This window comes from Myxocyprinus asiaticus, chromosome 26, assembly GCF_019703515.2.
Source record: "Myxocyprinus asiaticus isolate MX2 ecotype Aquarium Trade chromosome 26, UBuf_Myxa_2, whole genome shotgun sequence".
In the NCBI taxonomy this organism is placed as follows: domain Eukaryota; kingdom Metazoa; phylum Chordata; class Actinopteri; order Cypriniformes; family Catostomidae; genus Myxocyprinus; species Myxocyprinus asiaticus.
The window spans coordinates 13,194,849-13,219,530 of record NC_059369.1 but is presented as its reverse complement, the minus strand read 5'-3'; the positions used below and the strand labels follow the sequence as shown (position 1 = coordinate 13,219,530).

Below are 24,682 nucleotides of genomic sequence, written 5' to 3'. Positions count from 1 at the left end.
GAGGCTAAAGGCTACAGCCTTTTGTTGCTAGTGCACCTCTTGAGGTCAGGAGAGTAAGATTTATACACATTGTATCACTATTGATCAGCTGACCACCGTTAAACTCACCCCACTAAACCTCACTCCCATCCGGGTCACAGCACCATGTAAAGGAGTTATAAGGGAAAGGAGGAGGCGAGAACCGGCTTGACAGTATAAATAAAGTTTAATGATAAACTTAAACAAAAACACACAAACATAAACACATACAGGGCAGCTGCCCATAGTTCTCTCGCTCTCTCTCGAACTGCCGTCTCGGGTCACCTTTATCCCTCGCTCACCTCATCAGGCTGATTGGGGTCTGGGCGTGCGTCTTTCCGGCCCCGCCCTCCTTCGCGCTACAGAGTCCTTCCCCTCTGTAAGGTTTTAATTTAACATTGTGTTAGTGTGAGTGCAGTAGCCCACATGTTGGAAAAGCAACAGTCCACATAGTGTATGTTAGTCTGATTACTCATGACATTGTTAAAGACTTAATCTCCTTTGTATTACTTGTTTTGACAAACGTAAACATAGGGAAGAACGGGTCAAGTTGTCATGCAGTAAAGTGGCTAAAAGGGCTATATCTACAGTAAGTAACTGTTTTGAGTCAGTAGTCCAAATGCATAAATGTCTATCAGTGGTTTTGTATGGTTGCAAACACCTATTGTGAAACTGTCCCTGTTGCTATGCGATCACAATAAAACCACAATGGCATTATGGAAAGGGTCAACTATTTTATGAAGATGAAGATTTTTACCGCATGGTTAAACTTTGGAATAGATGGTCACATTAAAGGAATATTCCGGGTTCAATAAGTTAAGCTCAATCGACGGCATTTGTTGATCACAACAAAAAATAATTTTGACTCGCACCTCCTTAAAAAAAAAAAAGAAAATTAAGGTTACAGTGAGACACTTACAATGGAAATGAATGGGACCCATATCTGGAGGCTTTAAAGGCAGAAATGTGAATCTCATAATTTTATAAAAGCACTTACACCGATCTGCCACAACATTAAAACCACCTGCCTAATATTGTGTAGGTCCTGCTCGTGCTACCAAATCAGCGCCAACCTGCATCTCAGAATAGCATTCTGAGATACTGCTCTTCTCACCACATTTGTACAGAGTGGTTATCTGAGTTACCATAGACTTTGTCAATTCGAACCAGTCTGGCCATTCTCTGTTGACCTCTCTCATCAACAAGGTATTTCCGTCCACAGTTTTTTGCACCATTCTGAGTAAATTCTAGACTGTTGTGTGTGAAAATCCCAGGAGATCAGCAGTTACAGAAATACTCAAACCAGCCCGTCTGGCACCAGCAATCATCCATGTGATTATCTAATCAGCCAATTGTGTGGCAGCAGTGCAGTGCATAAAATCATGCAGATATGGGTCAGGAGCTTCAGTTAATGTTCACATCAACCATCAGAATGGGGAAAAATTTGATCTCAATGATTTGGACCCTGACATGATTGTTGGTGCCAGACGGGCTGGTTTGAGTATTTCTGTAACTGCTGATCTCCTGGGATTTTCACACACAACAGTCTCTAGAATTTACTCTGAATGGTGCCAAAAACAAAAAAAAATATCCAGTTTAACTAAATTAAAAAGACTACTGATATAAGACTAATATAACATTAAAACAAAGTGTTTGTCAATGTGTTGTCTATTTCACCGTTTGCCGTTACCTGTGAATAAATGATGGACGAAACAATAAAACAAAAAATATATGGCCTGCATAAATCCCAGCAATACAACCAAACAAACGAGACACACACCCTCTTTAACTCTGCTCAAAGAACTTGACTTCATTTTGACCGTTATTTAGAAGCATTCCCTCATATTTGAATTTAAAACAAACGGTCGCTGGAAATTCACGCGCCACATACATTCATTAGATGATTCCTGACACGTGCCGTTGGACTTTTATTCAAAGCAAAGTTAAATTATTACTACTGTATTGTGTGCTGTAACTTACTGCACTGTATCCAGATCGTTGATAGGGAACGAGATGGACTGTTTATTGTATGAGTGATAAAAGGCTCGTCGTCCAGCGTGGCTGTTTTTCAATGGTAGGCTATCAGTGAACATGAATGGGGGAGTTGGAGATGAATGGAAACTAGCTGCTGTGAATTCTGTCATGGCGTATAGAGCTGTATGGAAGACATTATCCACAGCTGATTTACACAATATTAATCTGTACTGAGCTATATCACAGAGTTACGTCTGTACTAATCACGCTATTTTAAAATGAATCGGACAATAAGGGTTTCTTACTCAAACTGTCAGAAGAATTACAAAAGACTTACAGGTGCATCTCAATAAATTAGAATGTAGTGGAAAAGTTCATTTATTTCAGTAATTCAACTCAAATTGTGAAACTCGTGTATTAAATAAATTCAATGCACACAGACTGAAGTAGTTTAAGTCTTTGGTTCTTTTAATTGTGATGATTTTGGCTCACATTTAACAAAAACCCACCAATTCACTATCTCAAAAAATTAGAATACATCATAAGACCAATAAAAAAAACATTTTTAGTGAATTGTTGGCCTTCTGGAAAGTATGTTCATTTACTGTATATGTACTCAATACTTGGTAGGGGCTCCTTTTGCTTTAATTACTGCCTCAATTTGGCGTGGCATGGAGGTGATCAGTTTGTGGCACTGCTGAGGTGGTATGGAAGCCCAGGTTTCTTTGACAGTGGCCTTCAGCTCATCTGCATTTTTTGGTCTCTTGTTTCTCATTTTCCTCTTGACAATACCCCATAGATTCTCTATGGGGTTCAGGTCTGGTGAGTTTGCTGGCCAATCAAGCACACCAACACCATGGTCATTTAACCAACTTTTGGTGCTTTTGGCAGTGTGGGCAGGTGCCAAATCCTGCTGGAAAATGAAATCAGCATCTTTAAAAAGCTGGTCAGCAGAAGGAAGCATGAAGTGCTCCAAAATTTCTTGGTAAACGGGTGCAGTGACTTTGCTTTTCAAAAAACACAATGGACCAACACCAGCAGATGACATTGCACCCCAAATCATCACAGACTGTGGAAACTTAACACTGGACTTCAAGCAACTTGGGCTATGAGCTTCTCCACCCTTCCTCCAGACTCTAGGAACTTGGTTTCCAAATGAAATACAAAACTTGCTCTCATCTGAAAAGAGGACTTTGGAACACTGGGCAACAGTCCAGTCCTTCTTCTCCTTAGCCCAGGTAAGACGCCTCTGACGTTGTCTGTGGTTCAGGAGTGGCTTAACAAGAGGGATACGACAAATGTAGCCAAATCCCTTGACATGTCTGTGTGTGGTGGCTCTTGATGCCTTGACCCCAGCCTCAGTCCATTCCTTGTGAAGTTCACCCAAATTCTTGAATCGATTTTGCTGGACAGTCATAAGGCTGCGGTTCTCTTGGTTGGTTGTGCATCTTTTTCTTCAACACTTTTTCCTTCCACTCAACTTTCTGTTAACATGCTTGGATACAGCACTCTGTGAACAGCCAGCTTCTTTGGCAATGAATGTTTGTGGCTTACCCTCCTTGTGAAGGGTGTCAATGATTGTCTTCTGGACAACTGTCAGATCAGCAGTCTTCCCCATGATTGTGTAGCCTAGTGAACCAAACTGAGAGACCATTTTGAAGGCTCAGGAAACCTTTGCAGGTGTTTTGAGTTGATTAGCTGATTGGCATGTCAAAATATTCTAATTTTTTGAGATAGTGAATTGGTGGGTTTTTGTTAAATGTGAGCCAAAATCATCACAATTAAAAGAACCAAAGACTTAAACTACTTCAGTCTGTGTGCATTGAATTTATTTAATACACGAGTTTCACAATTTGAGTTGAATTACTGAAATAAATGAACTTTTCCACGACATTCTAATTTATTGAGATGCGCCTGTATATGCAACAAAAGAGAAACATATTTTATCATATTTTTTAACAAATCCAAAATTGATGAAATTAATGAATCAATACACCAAAACATTTTTTGGAATCTCTATAAGAAATTTGAAATCCCCACATCAGAAATGTCACTTCAGAGTGGCTCAATTTGGAAATCTTCAGAAATCTAAAAGAAATTGAACCCAGCCTCAAAGAAAAATAAAGCAAAAACTAGAAGATTTAAAGAAAATAATTAAAAATGGTCAAAATCCATTGGATACCTTTATAACAATGTCAGAAATAATAGAGCATATAAAAAATCTTAAAGAAAGCATGTGGACAAGACAACATTAGCAACAAAATGCTTAAACTCAGCAGCCCCGACATAATCAAAGCTTTAGTCAAAATATTCAATCTGGTTTTTTGGTCTAGTATCTTCCCTGAGACCTGGTCTGAAGGACTGATCACCTCTATATTTAAAAAAGGAGATTTGACCCCAATAATTACCGCAGCATTTGTGTGGGCAGTGCCCAAGGGAAGTTATTCTGCAGTATAATAAATAGCCGCATATTCACATTCATTTCAAAACACAACATCCTAAATAAATCACGAATTGGCTTTTTACCAAAACAGCGCAAATCCAACCACTTTTATTCTCTTCATACTCTAATTAACAAAAACATCAATAACAAAGAAAAATATTTGCATGTTTTATAGATTTTAAAAAAGCATTAGACTCAATTTGGCACAATGGATTATTTTACAAACTTCTTCAAATTGGCATTGGTGGAAAAGCATTTGATATTACACAATCCCTGTACGAAACAGTAAATGTGCAATCAAAACGAGAAATCACAGAGCAGTATTCTTCCAGCAGGGACGTGGAGTGAGACAGGGATGCAGTCTGAGTCCAACTCTATTTAACATCTATATAAATGATTTTGCAGCAGTATCCCTAGCCTCGCTCTACATGACACTGAGGTCAATTGTCTGCTGTATGCAGATGATTTAGTCCTGCTGTCTCCCACAGCATAGGGTCTTCAGCAGAGTTTGTCCCTGCTAGAGGAATACTGTGAAGAGTGGGCCCTTACAGTCAACCTGGACAAAACCAGAGTCATGGTTTTCCAGAAGAAGACCAGATCTCAGGGAAACAAATACCAGTTCACCTACAGAGGAGAGGTCCTACAGCACAGCATCAGCTACAGTTATCTGGGCATTGAGATCAGTGCATCTGGGGGTTTCGATCTGGCTGTAAAAGCATTGAATGAAAAGGCTCAGAGGGCATTTTATGCAATTTAATTATGATTTGGCCATATGAAATGACCAATTAAAACAGGGATTCTATTCTACAACTCAATCATTAAAGCAATTCTATTATATGGATGTGAAATTTGGGGACCAGTCCTAAATTTTAAAAATTGGGATAAAACTGCAGTAGGAAAAATTCAGCTGGAATTTGCAAAGAATATTTTGGGGGTACATAGAGGCACTTCCAATACTGGCTGCAGGACTGAATTAGGTTTATATGCACTAAACACTGAAATACAGAAAAGATCTGTTCAATTCTGGCATCACCTCCATCAATCTGATCCCGAGTCTATAAAATATAAAGCCCTCCTTGCCAGTGAGATCCCACCAGTGCCTCATCCTCTAAATACACTTGCTCTTAAACTAGTTAATGAAACTCAACCCGTGATTGACTCCAGGTACAACTCTAACATCATTATTAAAGACATTGAGAAAAATCTAAAAGATATCATGATAAAACCTTCTCTCAATTTTACCTCCAAAACAAACTCCAATATTATTCGGCCCTAAATAGAACCACAAAATTGGCAAACTACATATCAATTAAACAATTCAAAGAGAGAAAACTCCTCTCAAAATACAGATTAAGTGAGCATGACCATCATATATACTTGGAGAGGACAACAGCTGCTAAATATGTCTGCCATTCACACTGTTAGACATGACTAATTTACTGTATACATTTCATTCATATTGTATATATTCTCCTATTTTGTGTGTATATATATACATATTCTATTTAATAATTCTTAGTATTTAAATGCTTTTTTTTAAAATAATTACTACTAATTGTTGTATTTATTATTGTATTATTACCCTATTTAAAAGAGTTTGTATTTACATAACCTTAAAATGCTTTGGCAATGCTATACTCCAATTGTAATGCCAATAAAGCTGAATTTAAATGAATTCTATTTTATTTATTCATTTAAATGTAATAGAATCTTAATCAGTTGTCATATAGGCTATATGTGTTTACTCTGTTTCAGATTTTACAGTGACTGCTTATGCACATGCTGATTTATTGACAGGACACGGCGTCCATCCACGAGTGTGGTTTCAATGAGTGTGAGAGAACTGCTGTAGGGGAGTCGACAGGTAGAGAGAGATAGATAACAAACAGGGAGGGAGTGATTGAGAGAGAGAGATGAGAGAGAGGGAGAGAGGAAGAGATACGGAGAGAGAGAGAGAGCGCGCGAGAGAGGGAGGATGATGATGCTGCCGGTGGAAAATGGCTGCTGCATCCTCGAGCCCATCCGAAACCACATGAAGGTGGAAAGAGAAAGAAAAGAAAATGAGAGCAGCGAGCACAAGGTGTGCGTGAAAGAAAGACTGTGTGCGTGCGTATGTGAGTGGGAGTGTGTGTGAGCGTGTGTGTGCACGTATGTGAGTGTTTGTGTGTGTGTGTGTGTGTGTGTGTGTGAGAGAGAGAGAGAGAGTGAGAGAGAGAGAGAGAGAGAGAGAGAACGTGTGTGTGTTTGTTCGGTAAGAAGGGAAATAAAAAAGACGAGAGACCGGGGGGCAGCCAGCTTGAAGCGGCGGGCAACACCGAGCCATGGAGGGCGAGTAAGTCCATGCATTTTTATTTGACCGAGCATTTGAAAACAAAAGAGACAGACTGATTTGCAACACCTGTGATGGACTGTAAGATGGTCATGCGCTTACAACTGATGTTAGATTCTCACAAACACTATTACGCAGCTATACCTATCAATACTGCACTCCATATTCTCCATATCCATCCAAACATTTGATGAATGACGCCTATGAATGGGCCTCGTTTGAACTACATGATATATAAACCACCTTCAGTGCCGTATGAAAGACAAACAGACAAATACATCCGTGAATTATAAAACGCGTCGTTAAGAAATCGTCAACATGTGGCGAGTTTGCCGCCGTCGGGATCACATTGGCGGGATAGAGGCGGATGCTTTTTATCAACGCGTCTCGAGTTTCATTATGATTTTTAAAGCCAAACTTTATGAATGAAATGTGATTTTTCCCTCACCCCCCCCCCCCCCCCTTCCTCTTCTCATGTCTCCCCTCCCCCCAGCGCTTCTCTCCTTCTTCCATATCCTCCTTTCACCCACTCATCCACATTGAATGTACTGTGCTATTGCATGTATATGCGATTCATACGCGTTTGTTTTATTCATTCATAAAACAGCGGGATGAACGAATGAGTGCGCGTGAAAGTGTGTTGATTAGACGATATGGTGGTGCTCGCGGAGGACGCAATGTCTTACAATATATATATATATATATATATATATATATATATAATAGACTCTGAATCAAAATGGATGTGAGTAGCGTTTATTGTTAATGGAGCTGTAGGACTGGAAAACAGCTATGAGGGCCTTGTATGGCGAATGGGCGCGTTCATTGATACATCTCAGGGAGGAATATAACTCTTCATCTCCCACCCTTTCCCTCATCACCTCCACACATTTCATCTCCCTCAGGCCATTCATTTATTTACGATTTCGTTCTTTGTGCAAGCCGTGTACATTCAGCCATTATGACCTTCATGGTTTTATTTACTCAAATCTAAATATTTATATAATAGCTATATTTATAAGGACTTTTCAGCATACATGTGCTTGTGCGTTCTGAAAATGTGATTTGATTTTCCTCGCCCACGTGACCATCCATTAAAAAAATCCATCGCGCCGTTTCTTCTCATTGTTATAATCCTGCTTCACTAGCCTGCTTACATATTCCAGCCTGAATCTATGTAATACATAAAGACTATATTTAAGAGAGAATATGTAAATCCATATAACACAATAAACCAGTCCTCTCCATCACATCACAACACATCATCCTTTCTCTAGAAATCAATCGTAATTCTCCTGTGTCCACGCACGTTATGTTAAATACAAATAGTCTACATAGTATATAGGCCTATATATTTACGAAGCATAAATGTCCCCATTATCTGACAGATTTCACTAAAATAGGTGTCTTAAAAATCACACCTGTACCTGTGACAGCCCGGCTCTGTTAAGAATCGTCACGGGAGCGGCCCGCCCCTTGTTAGCCAATCAGAGCCCCTCTCTGCCTGTCAATCATTTTGCACGTACAGGTTTGGTTGCATTGGGTTGGCTGACATGCGTTTGGAGGGCGGGGTTTCGGAGAGGGACGATGGATGGACCCCCATAGCACACGTACATCTCCAAGATGTCTGTTTTAGATCTTTTCATCTGGAAAGCATCACAATCTAATTAAGATCTGCTGAACATCTTAAAAAGATCAGATTTACAAATATTCTAAATCACAAACACCTCAAAGACATCTGATGAATATTTTGACATCAGCTAGGAAACGTCTTATAGACCTATTACAGATTAGAAAACGACCTAAAAGATACGTCTTCCACACACACATCATATAGGCATCTGGGTGATGTACCAGTGCTATCAGGGACTAGTTGGGACCACCACATGAAACTACCCTGATAGCACTCGTACATCACTCAGACGTTTATTTGATGCGTGTGTTTACATCTACAGGACATATTTTTTTAGGTTGTTTGCTCATCTGTAATAGGTCTATAAGACATTCATCAGATGCCTTTGAGACGTTTATGATTGGGAATGTTTGTAAATCTGATCTTTTTAAGATGTTTGGCAGTTGTTCATTTTATTGTGGTGCTTTGCAGATGAAAAGATCTAAAACACATCTCGGAGATGTACGTTTGCTATGTGGGTAGATAGAGGAGGTGTGTTTTTGGCTGCTTTTTTTTTTTTACAAAAACCCTTTAATTTTTGTACTTTTAAGGAGGTTGTGGTTGAAGCATTCAAGAATTTCTGAGGCAGCAAGAAATGGGGTTTGCTCAAGCTGGTCCCTAATGAAATTAACATGATATACTTTTGTAATGCACGTTACTTGTCTTATTGTGCACGCTTCACTTGTGCACTTTATTCCAAATTTAAAAAAAAAATGTCCATCTTGTTAATCTTTTATCAAAATGTAAGATCTAGGTCTGTCTTTGTTTCTTGGATGACGTTACAAATCCCTTTTATTTTTCAACTATCCCTTATGTTTCTCCAACTACCAGTCTCTATTCTGATATTTAATGCCCACTTTACCACTTTTCATGATCTAATCAATTCCTGATGCCTTATATTTTTTGCTTGTTGAAGATCCTGTTTTATTTAAAAATATGACGAATTTAAAAATGGTTGCGAACAGTATTTCGCATTGACTGTAAGATATACACTCACCGAGCACTTTATTAGGAAGACCTGTACACAAACACACTCATGCAATTATCTGATCAGCGAATCGTGTGGCAGCAGCGCAGTGCATAAAGTCATGCATATACGGGTCAGGAGCTTCAATTAATGTTCACATCAACCATCAAAATGGGGAAAAATTTGATCTCAGTGATTTAGACCGTGGCATGATTGTTGGTGCCAGATGGGCTGGTTTAAGTATTTCTGTAACTGCTGATCTCCTGGGATTTTCACACATAACAGTCTCAAGAATTTACTCAGAATGGTGCCAAAAAACATCCAGTGAGGGGCAGTTCTGCAGATGGAAATGCCTTGTTGATGAGAGAGGTCAGCGGAGAATGGCCAGACTGGTTCGAACTGACAAAGTCTACGGTAACTCGGATAACCGCTCTGTACAATTGTATGGAGCAGAATAGCACCTCAAAATGCACAACATGTCGAAGCCTGAGGCGGATAGGCTTCAACAACAGAAGACCACGTCGGTCACTTTATTAGGACCACAGTGTTCCTAATAAAGTGCTCGGTGAGTGTATATAATATAATAACCTACACAGTACTAATGGATATTGCATTAAAGTCTATACTGGTGCATCCTTTACACAGTTTTATACTGTAAACAGTTCACAAAGTTGTACACTATGGCATAATGTCTTTTCTCTATTATTTTCTGTTCTCTTATCACTTGTCATGTAATTCCTGTATTTTAGGGCTATTGTGATATTGTCTTATCTATGGATAGATGTGTTTTTCTGCTTTAATTGCCTTTCTCTCACAGGCTGTGTCTCATTCCACTCTTTTGTTCCCTATGATGTAGATAAGTACATTGTGAACATGATTTTGTGCACTAGCAAGGGCCTTGATCCACTACACATTGGGACACTTTTAAGTTTTGTAACAACGGTACAGCCCTAGAAATGACCAGGCAGTGCTCTCCCTAGGGAGTGCACTTACTATTGGGAACAAGGGAGCAGACTGAGACACACCCACAGTCTATGCATGTGTGTGTTTGTGCTCAGCTGGCTAGTGCACTCACTACTTTACTCCCCTAACAGTGTGCGTGTCCGAGCGGTGGTGATGACACGTGACGATTCTAGTGGTGGCTGGGTGCCCCTTGGTGGTGGCGGCCTCAGTCACGTGATCATTTGTAAGGGGCGGAGCTCTGAAGGCCGTGGGCGGAGAGAGTACGTCATACGTGGCGAACGGCTACGTGATCGAGCAGTGAGTGTGTGCTTGTGTGTCCATGCCTGTCTTTGAGTGCACTGATGTTTCCTCAGCCTGAGAGTCCTGGCACATACCCTTATGTTATCCATCAGTTTTGGTAGCCTAATGGCTCGTGAGTGACCCGAGTCTCTTTCTTCATGTAGCCTGTGCTGGAATGCACCATTCAAAAGGCAATGGTCTACAACAAGGTGAACCCCATCTTCCATCACTGGTGTGTAGAGGAGAGGAAGTTTGGCCTGACCTTCCAGAGTCCAGCTGATGCCATCTCTTTTGAGAGGGGGCTTCAAAGTGTCCTTGAGAAGCTGGACAGAGGTACAACAGCAGCAGTATATACTGAGCAGGAAGATGGAGATAAAGACATGAATGTAGTTTACTTTAAGAATGTTTCAGTCCATTTCAAAGGGGTCATATCATGAGGAATGAAAAAGATAAAGAGCTTGATCTACTATCAAAACAAACTGTAACTTTAAAAACTCTAATCTCTCTTCCCAGTACAAAAAAGAGCATTTATTGAAACAAAGCTGCAAAAATGGCTCTCTAATGTCAGACAGATGAAAACTTTAACTCTGTCCATGTAAGTAAAGCCCTTTTATTGGTCATAAACCTGGCCCAACCAGTCATTGTGAGGTATAAAGGAATAGCCAGATTGGCACTATTATTCCTAAACACCAGAAGAAGTTCATTTTTGACAGAATTCATATAATTCCTATAATTTCAGTCCAGTTAACTATTTATGGCAGCCTGATCTCATGACAATTACATGACTGTGGCGACATTTTTGCAAAATGACATTACGTGGTTCCTTACTCAATTCCGAGGTGAAATGCCCACTGTCACCTTTCCTCCGAAACAGAAGAGGTTTTTAAAGTTAATGCTGTATCGTTTTAAATCAACAAAACCTACCTCCCTATTCTAAACCTTAAACCTAAAATATACAGTATGTTCTATAAAACTTTTAGCTCACCTTTGCATCGCAAGTGCAATGCTTTATCAGTAGAGCTACCACACAATTTGCTTGTAAATATTGTTGATTGTATAATGCAAATGTTAAAATGTATTAAGTCATGTGCTATAGTAATAACGTTTAGATGTCATAAGATAGCATTGTGTGGGGAACACAGCGAAACATTTATGAACAGGTATTCCACCATTTCACTCCTTATATGTGTGAAAGTGAATAAAATTAATGGTTGTTGTAGCGCCTCTAGAGCTCACTTCAAGAAACTGCAGCAATACGTAAAATGAACCACATAAAAATGATTTTACAAAAATGTAGGTATAGTAATGTGATACTATGAGACCAGGCTGGTTTATGTGGCACATTTCAGCACGGATTGTTTCATAAATCTTTTACAATGTGACGTAGGATTTTCAAAGAGGATGTTATTGAAGAATGGTGCAGTTAAAAACCATATTGAACGGATCAAAGCGCTGTTGCTTATTTCATATGCAAAGGGTGGGTTTCTTAAATGCACAGTAGCAAAAACCTGCCCCTTTAATTTTAAGGACCAGAGAGAGAGAGAGAGTGGAAAATTGTTTTGGAAAATTACATTATGACTATTTTGATAGAAAAAAAACTTTACTTACATTATAATTTTTAAAAATAATAAAAATGTATGACCCCTTTCATTGCAATGGCCTTTAAATGAGCCGATATAATGAAAATGATGAAGCCATACGACCTAAGAATATTGCTTATGTCTTAAGTGATCTGATGTATGATCCCATCTTCTTTCTTGAGATGTTGTATGTTTTCATGACAGCAGAGGATCTCATCTCATTTATCTATTTTTTTTTCTCATGTTCAACATTTCCTGCAGGATCTGACTCGCCATCATCCTCGACACCTGAAGAGGGCAATACTGAGGATGACGGTCAAGCAGTGAGTGTTTTTATCACATCAAAGTGTTTGGTTCATATGTGATTTTGAGATTTACTTTGTGCTCAGATCCCCTCAAATAATCATAGAGAATATGAAATCAAAATGGACTCTATCTGCATTCTTTAAACATGTTACTGGTCTTATTGGTCTTATCAGTGCATGTTCTTCCAACGAGAGAAATTGCTTGTCTTTATCACTTGCTTCAAAAAATGATTTTCCTTATTGTATGATGATGCCATCTAGGCCATGCAGGTTCATGTTAACCATAAGGCAAAAAGTTATTTATTTAAAAAAATATATTTAAGGTAACTGTTGGAAGGCAATGCAGCCTTTTAAAAATATTGTGGTAATTTAAAGGTGCTATAAGATATTTTCTTATGGAATGGTATGCAGAAAATGTTCCTTCTCCCTGAAAGATATAACTGAAATGTGTCCTGTACTAGACTGTGTAAACAGCAAACAAAAATGTGCCTTCTTTTTACAAAACCTTTAAAGGAATGTTCCAGGTTTAATACAAATGAAGTTCAGTTGACAGCATTTGTGGCATAATGTTGATTACCACAAAAATTAATTTCAACTCGTCCCTCCTTTTCTTAAAAAAAAGCAAAAATCGAAGTTACAGTTGGGCACTTATAATGAAAGTGAATGGGGTCAATATTTGGAGGGTTTAAAGGCAGAAATGTGAAGCTTATGATTTTATAAAAGCACTTGCATTAATTCATCTGTTAAAACTTGTGTATTATGTGAGCTGTAAAGTTGTTTAAATTGTCATTTTTATAGTCGTTTTAGGGTTTGTTGACATTACATTGTCATGGTAACAAAGTTGTAAAACTGGCTATAACTTTACATAGGAGAGGTTAGTAAGTGATTTTATCACACTAAAATCATGTTTACATGCATATTGTGTATGTCTTGTGGCTATACTTTTGAAACAGTGAGTATTTTTACATTTGCAGATTGGCCACGTTCACAAAAAGAAGTGTTATAATCAGAATACATCATGCTGCTTTCGAGGGTGAACTTGAATTTCAGCCTCTACATCTCAGTCAGCCTGATCACATTGTGAATTCAGTGACAGAAGGTTGAAAGTGTTGCTGCCGAAATCGTTCTGTGCCTACCGAAATTCAGTCCACTGCCCTAGTGGCTGAAGCTTAAATTCATTTTAGAGTGAAAATTCAATCTTCGAATTGGAGGCGCTGCTGGTTCTCCACAATACACTGCAACTCGGATTCAAGTCTGGCACAAGGATTTCCAATGCACCTGGAGAAAGCTCTCTGTTACTTTTAAGCTATCGGCTACTTTTGCATGGCCATCAATAAAGAAACAGGCTTTTGCCAACATGATCAAAGTCCCTTTCAAGGCAAGTCAGGCCACTGTCGGCCATCTTTGGAATGCTCTTGGGAGGCTATTTCCAGTCATGACAGTGCAGCTCCTACATTATCTACTTGTATGGGGAAAGACCAAAATCTCCAAAATGGTTGGTCAAGATTATGATCAAAGAACATATTTAAAATCAGTAATAAAATCTGACAACAATGGTATTATAAATTGTTCTTATTGGAAAAGGACGCTCTTATCACAATAATTTAAGTATAAATATTTTATGGTAGATTGAGGTGGAATGACTTTCAGTTATTTGTTGTTTGAACACAAGGAGGTGCTCTATATTTTTTGTGTGGCTTGTTAAAATAGTGCCACACCTGATTGCTATCTGTTGTGTAATGATGCTGAAACTGAAAGTTTTCAGCTGGAATGGGAGTCCATTGTCTTTGTTAAAAACAACAAGTTATGGGCCCAGTGTGCTGCAGGCAAGTTGTTAAAAGGCTTATGGAAGATAACTGAGCAATTTAAAGGAAAATTATTATTTTTTTTTTTTTCATTAAATGGATCAAACTGTCCTATGTGGAAAGTGCAATGTCGGATGGCATTGATGAGAGATGGATTGTGGGACGTGGTGAATGATACAGAGACCCCTCCTCGGTCAGATCTAAGTGATCAAACACTTGCTACCATTGTATTGTCAATAGAACCATCTCTACTCTATTTAAATGGAAAACCTGAAGCCTGTGGAATGGAAAAAGCTATTGGATCAGTTCCAGAAGAAAACATGGGCAAATAAGCTAACACCGAGGTGCAAACTTTATTAATTTTGACTGAAAGATGGAGACCCGGTCCAAGAGCACATTAAGGTAATGACAGAGACATTTGATGCACTGTCAGTTGTGGGTGATAATATTGGAGAAGAAGATCGTGTGGTGCACCTACTCGCCAGTTTACCAGACTCGTTCAACATGATGGTTACAGCACTTGAAGCAAGCATAGATGTACCTAAGATAGAGGTTGTCACAGAGCATTTGCTACATGAGGAACGTAAAATGAAGGAGCGACATGTTGAAAACAATGGCGAAGATGCCAAAGCCCTGACTAATAAGCAGTTAACAAAAGGAAAGGGTCTGAAGTGTCACTACTGTGGAAGATTTGGACACATCAAGCGTAACTGCAGAGACTTTTTCAGATCTGCTCAAAGCAAAGACTTCAACAAAGAAAGTAAAAAGGTAGGCTCCAAACACAAGGCAAATAAGGTTCAGGTGAGTAGACAAGGTAACAGCTGTTGGGTTAGTAGTAAGCCATGCACTATCAGTAAATTCTGGGAAAGGAATAGAGAGCTGGATTATAGACTCTGGAGCAACGTGTCATATGTGTAATGACAAGAAACTGTTGAGTTTAATACTCTAGAGCCACCACAAGAATTACGCTAGGAGATGGATACTTTGTTGAAGCAAATGGATGTGGAATTGTGGTGCTAAAGATGATACCGACTGATGGCACAACAAAGAAGTGTAAGCTGAATGATGTGTTATATTTACCGCACCTGTCATACAATCTGATGAGTGTCTCAAAGGCACTCTGTTAAAAAAGTAAAGTTTAATGATGATGGATGTCATATTTCAGATGCAAATCAGAAGCTGATTGCAATTGTGACAAAAGAAGGCAGTCTCTATTAAATGGACTGTAGGGAGAGTGAACAAGTTTGTGTAGCAGAACATGAGAGCATGCGAAAAAAAACAAAGAACACACCTGGCATCGACGTTATGGCCACCTAGGAGTGAAAGAAGTTGTCCATTGAGTGTCTAGTTGATGGCTTTGACTTTGATGTGTCAAAAGACATAGACTTCTGTGAGTCATATGCTGAAGGAAAGCATCATCGCAGTAAGTTCACAACCATTGACCACAGACGATCAGTTGAACTACTTGGTTTAGTGCACAGAGATGTATGTGGGAAAATTAATGCAAAGTCCTTAATTGGGGCTGAATACTTTCTGACATTCATTGATGAAAAGACTCGCTATATGTGTCCTGAAGCGCAAAGATGACGTTTTTCAGAAGTTTCTGGAATGGAAAGCAATGGCAGAAAAATCCACTGGAAGACAGCTGAGAGTCTTATGCACAGACAACGGAGGACAGTATACATCAACTGAGTTTCAAGCATTCCTAAAGAAATAAGTTTGACATGAACTTACTGTACCAAAGACAACAGAGCAAAATGGAGTTGCTGAACGAATGAACAGAACACTGATGTAGACAGTGAGATCAATGTTGGCAGATGCAAAGCTACCACAAATATTTTGGGTGGAATCTCTGTCAACAGCTGTGTATCTGAAAAACAGAAGTTCAACAAAATCTGTAAAAGGACTGACCCCCTTTGAAGCTTGGACAGGTGAGAAACCAAACGTTGATAACCTGTGTGCATTTGGATGTGCCACATATGCTCACATGCCCAAAGAGGAATGAAAGAAACTGGATTCCAAAGCAAATAAGTGTATCTTTTTGGGCTATGGAACAGAAATGAAAGGATATCGACTTTATGATCCAAAACATGCAAAAGTGTTCAACAGTCGAGAAGTGATATTTAACGAGTCGAACCGTGCAATTGAACCTGTCATTGATAACGCAACAGAGCTAAAGATCCAAAGATCAGAAAGAGCGAGAACACAACCTGATTACTACAGAGAGTTGGTGACAATTGCAAATAATAAAACAAGTGAACCTGAGACTGTAAAAGAAGCACTTTCATGTCCAGACAAGGTCAAGTGGAAGGAGGCTATGGATAAAGAAAAGGAGTCACTGTACTCAAACCATGTATGGGATCCTGTGAACTGCCTAAAGATCGGAAAGTAGTGGGCAGTAAATGGATATTCAAGATCAAAGTTGACTCTGACGGAACCTTTGAAAGTCATAAAGCCCGCCTAGTTGTGCAAGGTTTTTCTCAGAAATTTGGATCTGATTATGATGAGACATTCAGCCCAGTGGTCAGATTTGAATCAGTTAAGACGATAATCACTTTGACGGTGCAACATGGATTAAAAATGCATCAGATGGATGTGAAAACTACCTTTCAAAATGGAGAACTGAAAGAAGTGTACATGAAACAAGACAAGGAACATCTAGTGTGTAAAGTGAATTGCAGCATTTATGGCCTGAAGCAGTCGCCAAGATGTTGGAACATTGTCCTAGATTACCATCTTAAGAAATCCATGCATATACACTGCTGCCAGAGATGAGATGTTCATCATTGCTGTGTATGTGGATGACATTCTCTTGACTGGACATAGCAATAAACGAATAATGGAAGTGAAGAAAATGCTCACAAATCACTTTGAAATAAAGGATATGGGTGAGCTGAATCATTTTCTTAGAGTGAAGATTGTTGGCGGAGGCATATGCAGCATCTAAGAGCCGTTCTGAGGTCGCTGAGGTGGGCGGGGCTCATGGCAAACCCGAAGAAGTGCGCAATTGGGCGGGTGGAAGTACAGTATCTGGGCTTCCACTTGGGTCATGGGCCCATGTCCCAAGTCCAAAAAGGAAGTGAGGCAGTTCATGGGGCTGGCTGGCTATTACAGAAGGTTTGTTCCTAATTTTTGGGTTGGGTGGAGCGCCCCGTGCTGTACATTAGTCATAAGCTCTCTTTGAGGGAGACTAAGCACAGCACGATTGAAGAAGAGTGTCTTGCCATCAAGTGGCCAGTCCTAACCCTCCGCTACTACCTGCTGGGGCGGGCCTTCATCCTCCACTCGGATCACGCCCTGCTTCAGTGGCTCCACCATATGAAGGATACCAACACGCAGATCACCCGTTGGTACCTGGCACTTCAGCCCTTCAAGTTTAAGGTGGTCCACAGGCCGGGGCCGCAGATGGTTGTGGCTGACTTCCTCTCCAGGAATTGGGGGGGGGGGGGGTTAGCAGGCCGGACGTTGCCCGGGCCTGAGTCGGGCGATGGGGGTATGTGGAGCGGGACGTGGTTGTGTGTCTGTCATTGGGGAGAGAGGAAGCGGTAAGGGCCATCAACTGGTGGTTGTTAATACTAAACACCTGTGTCTTGTTTCAGTGATGATGGAGATATAAAAGGCCACCAGAGCCACGGACCGGTGGAGAGAGAGTTGCGTGAAGCTAAAAAGCCACTTCTTTATTTGTGAAGCCTATTCTTTATTTGTGAAGCAGAAAAGACTATTCTTTATTTGTGAAGCTGAAAAGCCTGTTCGTTGTTTGCAAAGCTGAAAAGCCTGTTCTTTGTTTGTGAAGCTGAAAACGCTTGAATAAAAGCTGATTTACCTGGACTGCCACCCTGCTTCCCACTTCCTTCTTGCTGGAATGTTTACACTCAGTAAACGTCGTGATATTGGTCAGAGTAAAATGGACACATTGAGCAATGTCAAATATTTTCTCTTTTTATACCTATCCAACAAAGACTTAAAGGTCTTTTAGTGCTAGTGTAACAAAATGAAGTCAGAGTGCCATTAGTGTGTAATTCATGCTTTATCCATATATTTTATCAGTTTGGTGCTGCCACAGAGAATAATTGGAAATGTTGTTTTGATGCACAAGCATGTCGGCTCCTAAACTGACTATCTTTATTTCTATTCTTCATCAACGGTAAACAAAATGTGTATAAACTAAACTGTACAGTCAGCATTAACCATTACAACCAATTATAATTGATACTATTTTGCTTCCGCAATCATTCTTTTATTGACAATCAGAAAGTTGGAGCTTTAAAAGATTTCTGAGTTTCCCACTGACTATTACGACTATTAATCTGACATGACTTAAAGGCTACATTAGATACATCCTGGTTCTGCATGTTTGATGACTTGCAGTCTGTCTCAGTCTCATACAGGGAGTGAGTCGTCGTCCAACAGCAGAAAAGAGATGCTGCCCAAGCCCATCACCATTGTGACCAGCGAGTCCTCCTCTACCTGTTTTGTGCGCTCCACAGAGGAGTTTGCGTATGGATCAGGGCTTGCTGTTACGACACCGACCCCAACCCAGGTAAAGTATATCTCTTGATTTCCAGTAAGAACTCCACATATTTCCACAGAATTGGCATACCCATCATTCAGCATAGTTCAACATATTCTGCCCTTGTATTTGTTTATTAAGTACTAGTAAGTGTTTATGCTCTCAGCTACCAACAAGAGTGTAGCACTCTCAGCTCCATTTAGCACATTCTTACTATGTTTAAAGGTGAAGTGTGTTATTTCTGCACCACTAGGGTCACCAAACAAAACTGTAAAAATAATGACTGTTTTCAAACAGGTTTCTTGAATACTCCCCACCCCACTTTCCATTAGTTGGTCAAAACTTCCCAAACTTACGCCATTGGTTAAGTAAAAGTTGGGAAGCTTAAACTAACAGAAGCTGTGTCCCAAATGATGCACTTTACACTGTGCACTTACACTGTGCACTCGGCCATCTAGTGTTTGAATTTTTAAAGGGTAATATTGTCTCAAATAAAGTACCAATGTTTTTTTGTTACTACACGGAAGCATTTGCGCTTTAGCCAACCTCAGTCCAGCACCTATATCAGATAAAAGTACATACTGACATAGTGTGTTTTGATGGTAAAACTTCCAACTCATATTTGTAAGGTGCTTCCTTCACAGAAGTTTTGTTACTTGCCAGATTAACCATTAAACACAATTGTTTTGTCAGGCCAGCATCGAGGCCAGGTAACCCCATCCCCCTAGAAAAGTGCAGAAGTATGCAATTTGGGACGCAGCTAGAACAAGGTTTTAAAAGTGCCAACAAGCCACAGGGTGCATGACGAATGACTTAAAGTTACAGTTGAGTCTAAGGCTGGGTTAAGAAAAAATATTTAGTCTGGGGCTGCTTATTATTGATCACAGTGGCAAAATTGTGCTAAAAAGCCATACTGGGATTTTTATAGAGACTCAAAATTGCAATGACAGTCCTGTGCATTTTCCAGCATTATATTCAATCTTCACTGTTCAATATTCCTCCTCATCTCACCACAGATCCACACCCAACCTGCCCAGCACCAGCTCACCCAAGTTACAGCCGTGTTGAACCCTCCAGCACCTCCTCCGCCTCCTCCAGCTCCCCCAACTCCTCCAATTGTTCCCCCCGCTGCCTCTCCCCTCTCTCCACTCTCACCCACCATCTCCCTGCTGGAGGAGGGCGACCTCCGCAGCCTCGATCCCTGCAAAGACCTGTGGGGTACACGCGGTTATGAGGATTACCGACGTGCCGGTGCTACACGGACCAAGGTGGGGGGGCTGACGGGGGGTGTGGTTGTGGATGCCAGCCAGGACAAGTCGGAGCTTTGTGTGGTGCGCTTCGAGAAAGAACTGGCTGGCGTGGGCACCACAGGCTGCGAGGTCACCGTCATGCTGGACGCCAAAGGCTCTCAGCATCACTCTTCGCCCACTTGCATGCCCAACGCTGTGCCCGGGGTGCCCTCCGCCAGCGGCTCCCCGCAGGAGACAGGCAAAGGCTCGCCCTCTCCATGCTGCATCCACACCTCGCTCGCCACGCCCCGCTCTCGGACTCGCAAGCGAGCGGGCGGCACCAGCGCAGGAGTCGAAGCCATCTCACCTGACGACGACAGCTCCTGCCCGCAAGGCTCGTCCTCCTGCTCGTCACGCTGCGTGTACTGCCGTTCTGTCTTCAGCGCCTCGGAGAACGGACGGGGCCGCTGTCGGGACGCTCCCGACCCGGCGCTACACTGCCTGCGCCAGTGGACGTGCGTGTGGTGCGCAGAGAGCTTGCTCTATCACTGCATGTCAGACTCAGAGGGTGAGTTCTGGGAGCCATGCTCATGTGAGGACTCGATGGGCCGGCGGCCGCACCCGCTGTGCTGCGCCCGCTGGATGGCGTTGTTGGTGCTGTCTCTTTTCGTGCCCTGCATGTGCTGCTACCTACCCCTGCACGCATGCCTGCGCTGTGGGGAGAGATGCGGCTGCTGTGGAGGAAAGCACAAGGCCGTGCGATGAGGCCTGATAGGGGAAGGGATTTGGGGAGGGAGGTGGGGCTTGTTTTGATGGCGAAGGGAGCACAAAGACGTTGTCATTCAAGAAACAGCTGTACAGCCAGATCTCCTACATAAACCTTCACAATTATATCCCCTCCCCCCTCCAAGGCTGTCTGCTGCATTCCGCTCTTTCTATTCTTTACCTGGACCCTTAATGGTTGTACCAATGGTGGGTGCATGGGCAGAAGAGATGACACCTGTGGTTTCTAAGTCTGAGCTCTCAGATTTGCTGGTTTGTGGGGTCATGGGGTCGTCTCTGGGAGGTGGGGAGTGAATGGGGATCAGTGATGTGTAAACTGTTTCAATTGTTAGTTTTCTTTTTTTAATTTAGGGAGAAAATATGAGATGAAAAAACAGATGACGTTTATAGGTATGGGTATCAGAACTTTTTTCAGATCAGATCTTATTTTACTTGAACTCTTGAAAGATTTTCAATATTTTTTGAATTGATTTAATGAACACACTCCCCTTTTACCTCTAGTTTACTGAGTTTTACCTCAATGTCCTGAGAAGAGGAAGACAGATAGAGAAAAGACACTGTGCTGTGGTGAGGTTTTGTATATGAATATAAGATATTGTGAAGGAGAACATTTTGATGCTGTGCCACTTTTAGTTAAGAACAGGGAACGTGATTGGATCCAGTATGATATTAGACGCAGTAAAGGGGCAGTTGCACCAAAATCACTTTCAACACATGCTCATTCTTCTGTTGAGAATATACATGTATTTAACTTGCCAGCAACCAAGAATGTTGCCTATTCTTCAATTGTAGACCAAAAAAAAAAAGAAAAGTGGAACGATAATCTAGACCAGAATCTGCTGAACATTTGCTCAGCAAATGTGAAGCAAGGCCTTGAAATGTAGTTGTATACACCACCAAAAATACAGTGCAATTAGTAATTAGAAAGAATGAGAAACTGTAAATGAGCAAAGGATTGTTGTGTATGACACAACACTTTGACTTTTCCTTTTAGTAAGGCAACAATAGAAGTACTCAATCATTACCTATAATGGGTTATACTGCACCTCACGTGTGCTTTTGGGCCCTGTTACAGTGAAGAATTTCGACCAATCAGTTCAAACGCTGCCTGGCATAACAGTATGGACCTCAGAGTCTTTAGAAACATTGCTTTAAAATATCTCAAAGCTGCTACTTCAGTTCCCATAATCTTGTCTTTACCTCTGCTGCTACTAATAAGTTACTGAAATCAGACACAGCCATGTAGTCAATTTGATTTAGAAAGACAATGTCCCTAAAGCACCTCGAAGGAAAAATATCTATGATGGAAAAAAAAAACTTAAACTCCATAAGGCTCCTATTTACTGTGTCAGGGAGTGTTACATAGGAATCAGTGTTGTATTAAATGCTGATTTGAGTCACTTTACAAGTAAAAGTGTTTTAGGGTCACAGCAGGATGAACTGCTGGACCATTAAAACCTAAACACATCACATGCATTGTATGTCATTGTCCAATTTCAACCTGGACTCATTTCAGTGCATTTTCAAAGACACATTTTCAAATTTGAGATATGCTCTCACATACTTTATAGGCAGAATATTAGACATGACTAGAGAAACACTAAATGACCCAAAACTAGCACTGGAAAAAGATGAACTTTGAGAGATGAGACCACCCTTGAGGGCCCAAGTCATACATCCTATTAATAAATGTGCCTTTTGATTTATTTAACCAATAACCTATGATTTCTAAGTAACAACGTACCTAAAACTCATTATCTTTTTTTGGGTTGTTTATTTCTGCCAGTGTGCATATTTTAACATGTATGTATCTATTAGTTTGAAAAGTAATCAATGGAAAATATACCTGTTTATATATTTATTGAGATATTTATTCTAATTCTTTATTTATTTTTGGAGACGGGTTTTTATTTTCTGTGCTGTCTTCTCTGACTTTGTGCCAATTTGCTGCTTTGAGGTGTTACATATCGTGGGTTTGTATCATTAATTAAACCCTAACTCTATATTTTAATGAAAAGTTTGCACTCTGAATCGTGTTTACATGTTTTTAATTCTATGTGTTAATGTGCAGCACAATGCATTAGTAAAGTCATACTGGAATACTTTCCAACAAATCTTTATACAGGACCTACACATAGCCACCATACCAGTGTGGTGTACAAGAATGCAAAAGTGCATTATGCTCCATTCAAATATTCATCGTTAAGAGGGTGAATCTCACAAAATAAATAAATAAAATAAAAAAAATGTCTGCATCATATTTCAGCCCAAAAAAAACCAAAAAAACCCCACATCTCATTCATATTACAGTAATGAAAATCACACTGTTCGGACACTGTATTTTTGTTATTTTTAAAACAGCATAGACTACACTGAATACAACTAGTACTACCATGATGTATACTTACATTTTTACTTTACATTTTAAATCATTCTTTTATTCCTTTACAGTAATGAGAATGGCATTTTTCACATTACAGTAGGCTACTGACAATTGGAGTGCTTAAAGGGAAAATTCTCTCATCATTTACTCACCCTCATGCCATCCCAGATATGTATGACTTTCTTTCATCTGCAGAATATCTCAGCTCTGTAGGTCCATACAATACAAGTGAATGGTGGCCAGAAATCTGAAGGTCAAAATATCACATAAAGGTATCATAAAAATAAATCATACGACTCCAGTGGTTTAATCCATGTCTTCTGAAGCGATCCTGTCACCTTTGGGCGAGAACAGACCAAAATGAAATTCTTGTTTCACAATAAATCTTGACACCAGTCTCCTTGGCGATCGTGATTTAAAGCTTGATTTCACGCACTGTACATGCGTCAAGCAATTGGAAGTGTAATTGAGTTTGAAATCATGATCATGCCTAGAGACAATGCCATGACAAGATGTACAGTGAAAAAAGAATTACATTTTGATCTGTTTCTCACACAAAACCAACTGAATCACTTCTGAAGAGCACGGATTAAACTACTGGAGTTGTATGGATTACTTTTATCCTCCCTTTGTGTGATATTTGGACCTTCAGATTTCTGGCCACCATTCACTTGCATTGTATGGACCTACAGAGCTGAGATATTCTTCATTTGAGTTCAGCAGAAGAAACAATACCATACACATCTGGGATGACATGAGGGTGTGTAAATGAGAGAATTCTCATTTTTGAGTGAACTGTCCCTTTAATTGTGATGAAAATACACTCACCATGCAAAATCTTGATGGTCCAAAAAAAACAAAAAAACAAAAACAAATGACATGTCCGCAATAACCACTGTAACCACAAGATGGAGCCAACTCTCACCAGACACATTCTTGATTATCCACAAGGTGGCGCATCATTAAGCACTTCAGGATAATGTAATCCAATTTCAGGACCAACTGATTAAACCAAATCAAAAGCAATGAAAATGATTACATAGAGCTTTCACTAAAATATTTATGTTAAAAAACAGTTACCATACATATACATTAAGAGGTTTTAGCATCATGTTATACCTGACCAAGAATGACCTCAATGTACTACAGGAAAAATTAAATGTCTGTTTGTCCATGAATGAATGCCAGTCAAAGAGGTTCAATTTAACTTTTCACTCAAATATGATATGATTTGCAATGGAAAAAATGCATTCAATTGGAAAAATGCAAATCAGCTCACTCTGCTCTCTAGATATCAGCACTAGTTTGTGTTATTTAAGAAACTTTATAATGTGTTTAACATTACTCTATTTTTTAAAGCAGGGCCAGCCATCAAACATGAACCAGTACAGCTAAGCATATTCTGAGCCTTAAAAGTAAAAGCCTTATGATTTATAACAAGC

General features: G+C 40.1%; 1 protein-coding gene across 2 annotated transcripts; it reads left to right on the top strand.

Moving 5' to 3' along the window:
- The first annotated feature begins 6,410 nt into the window (after positions 1-6,410).
- On the top strand, positions 6,411-23,405 carry LOC127416759 (sprouty-related, EVH1 domain-containing protein 1-like). 2 transcript variants are annotated; one of them, XM_051656302.1, is made up of 6 exons: positions 6,411-6,767; positions 10,498-10,663; positions 10,810-10,978; positions 12,487-12,548; positions 18,714-18,875; positions 19,862-23,405. In XM_051656302.1, exons 1-6 carry the CDS (start codon positions 6,757-6,759, stop codon positions 20,837-20,839), a joined length of 1,548 nt encoding a protein of 515 aa, XP_051512262.1. In that variant the 5' UTR covers positions 6,411-6,756; the 3' UTR covers positions 20,840-23,405. The 2 variants fall into 2 exon arrangements, with proteins under 2 accessions (XP_051512262.1, XP_051512263.1); XM_051656303.1 differs by lacking the exons at positions 6,411-6,767; positions 10,498-10,663 and having other exon boundaries at positions 10,816-10,978; positions 18,704-18,875.
- Positions 23,406-24,682: the final 1,277 nt, after the last annotated feature.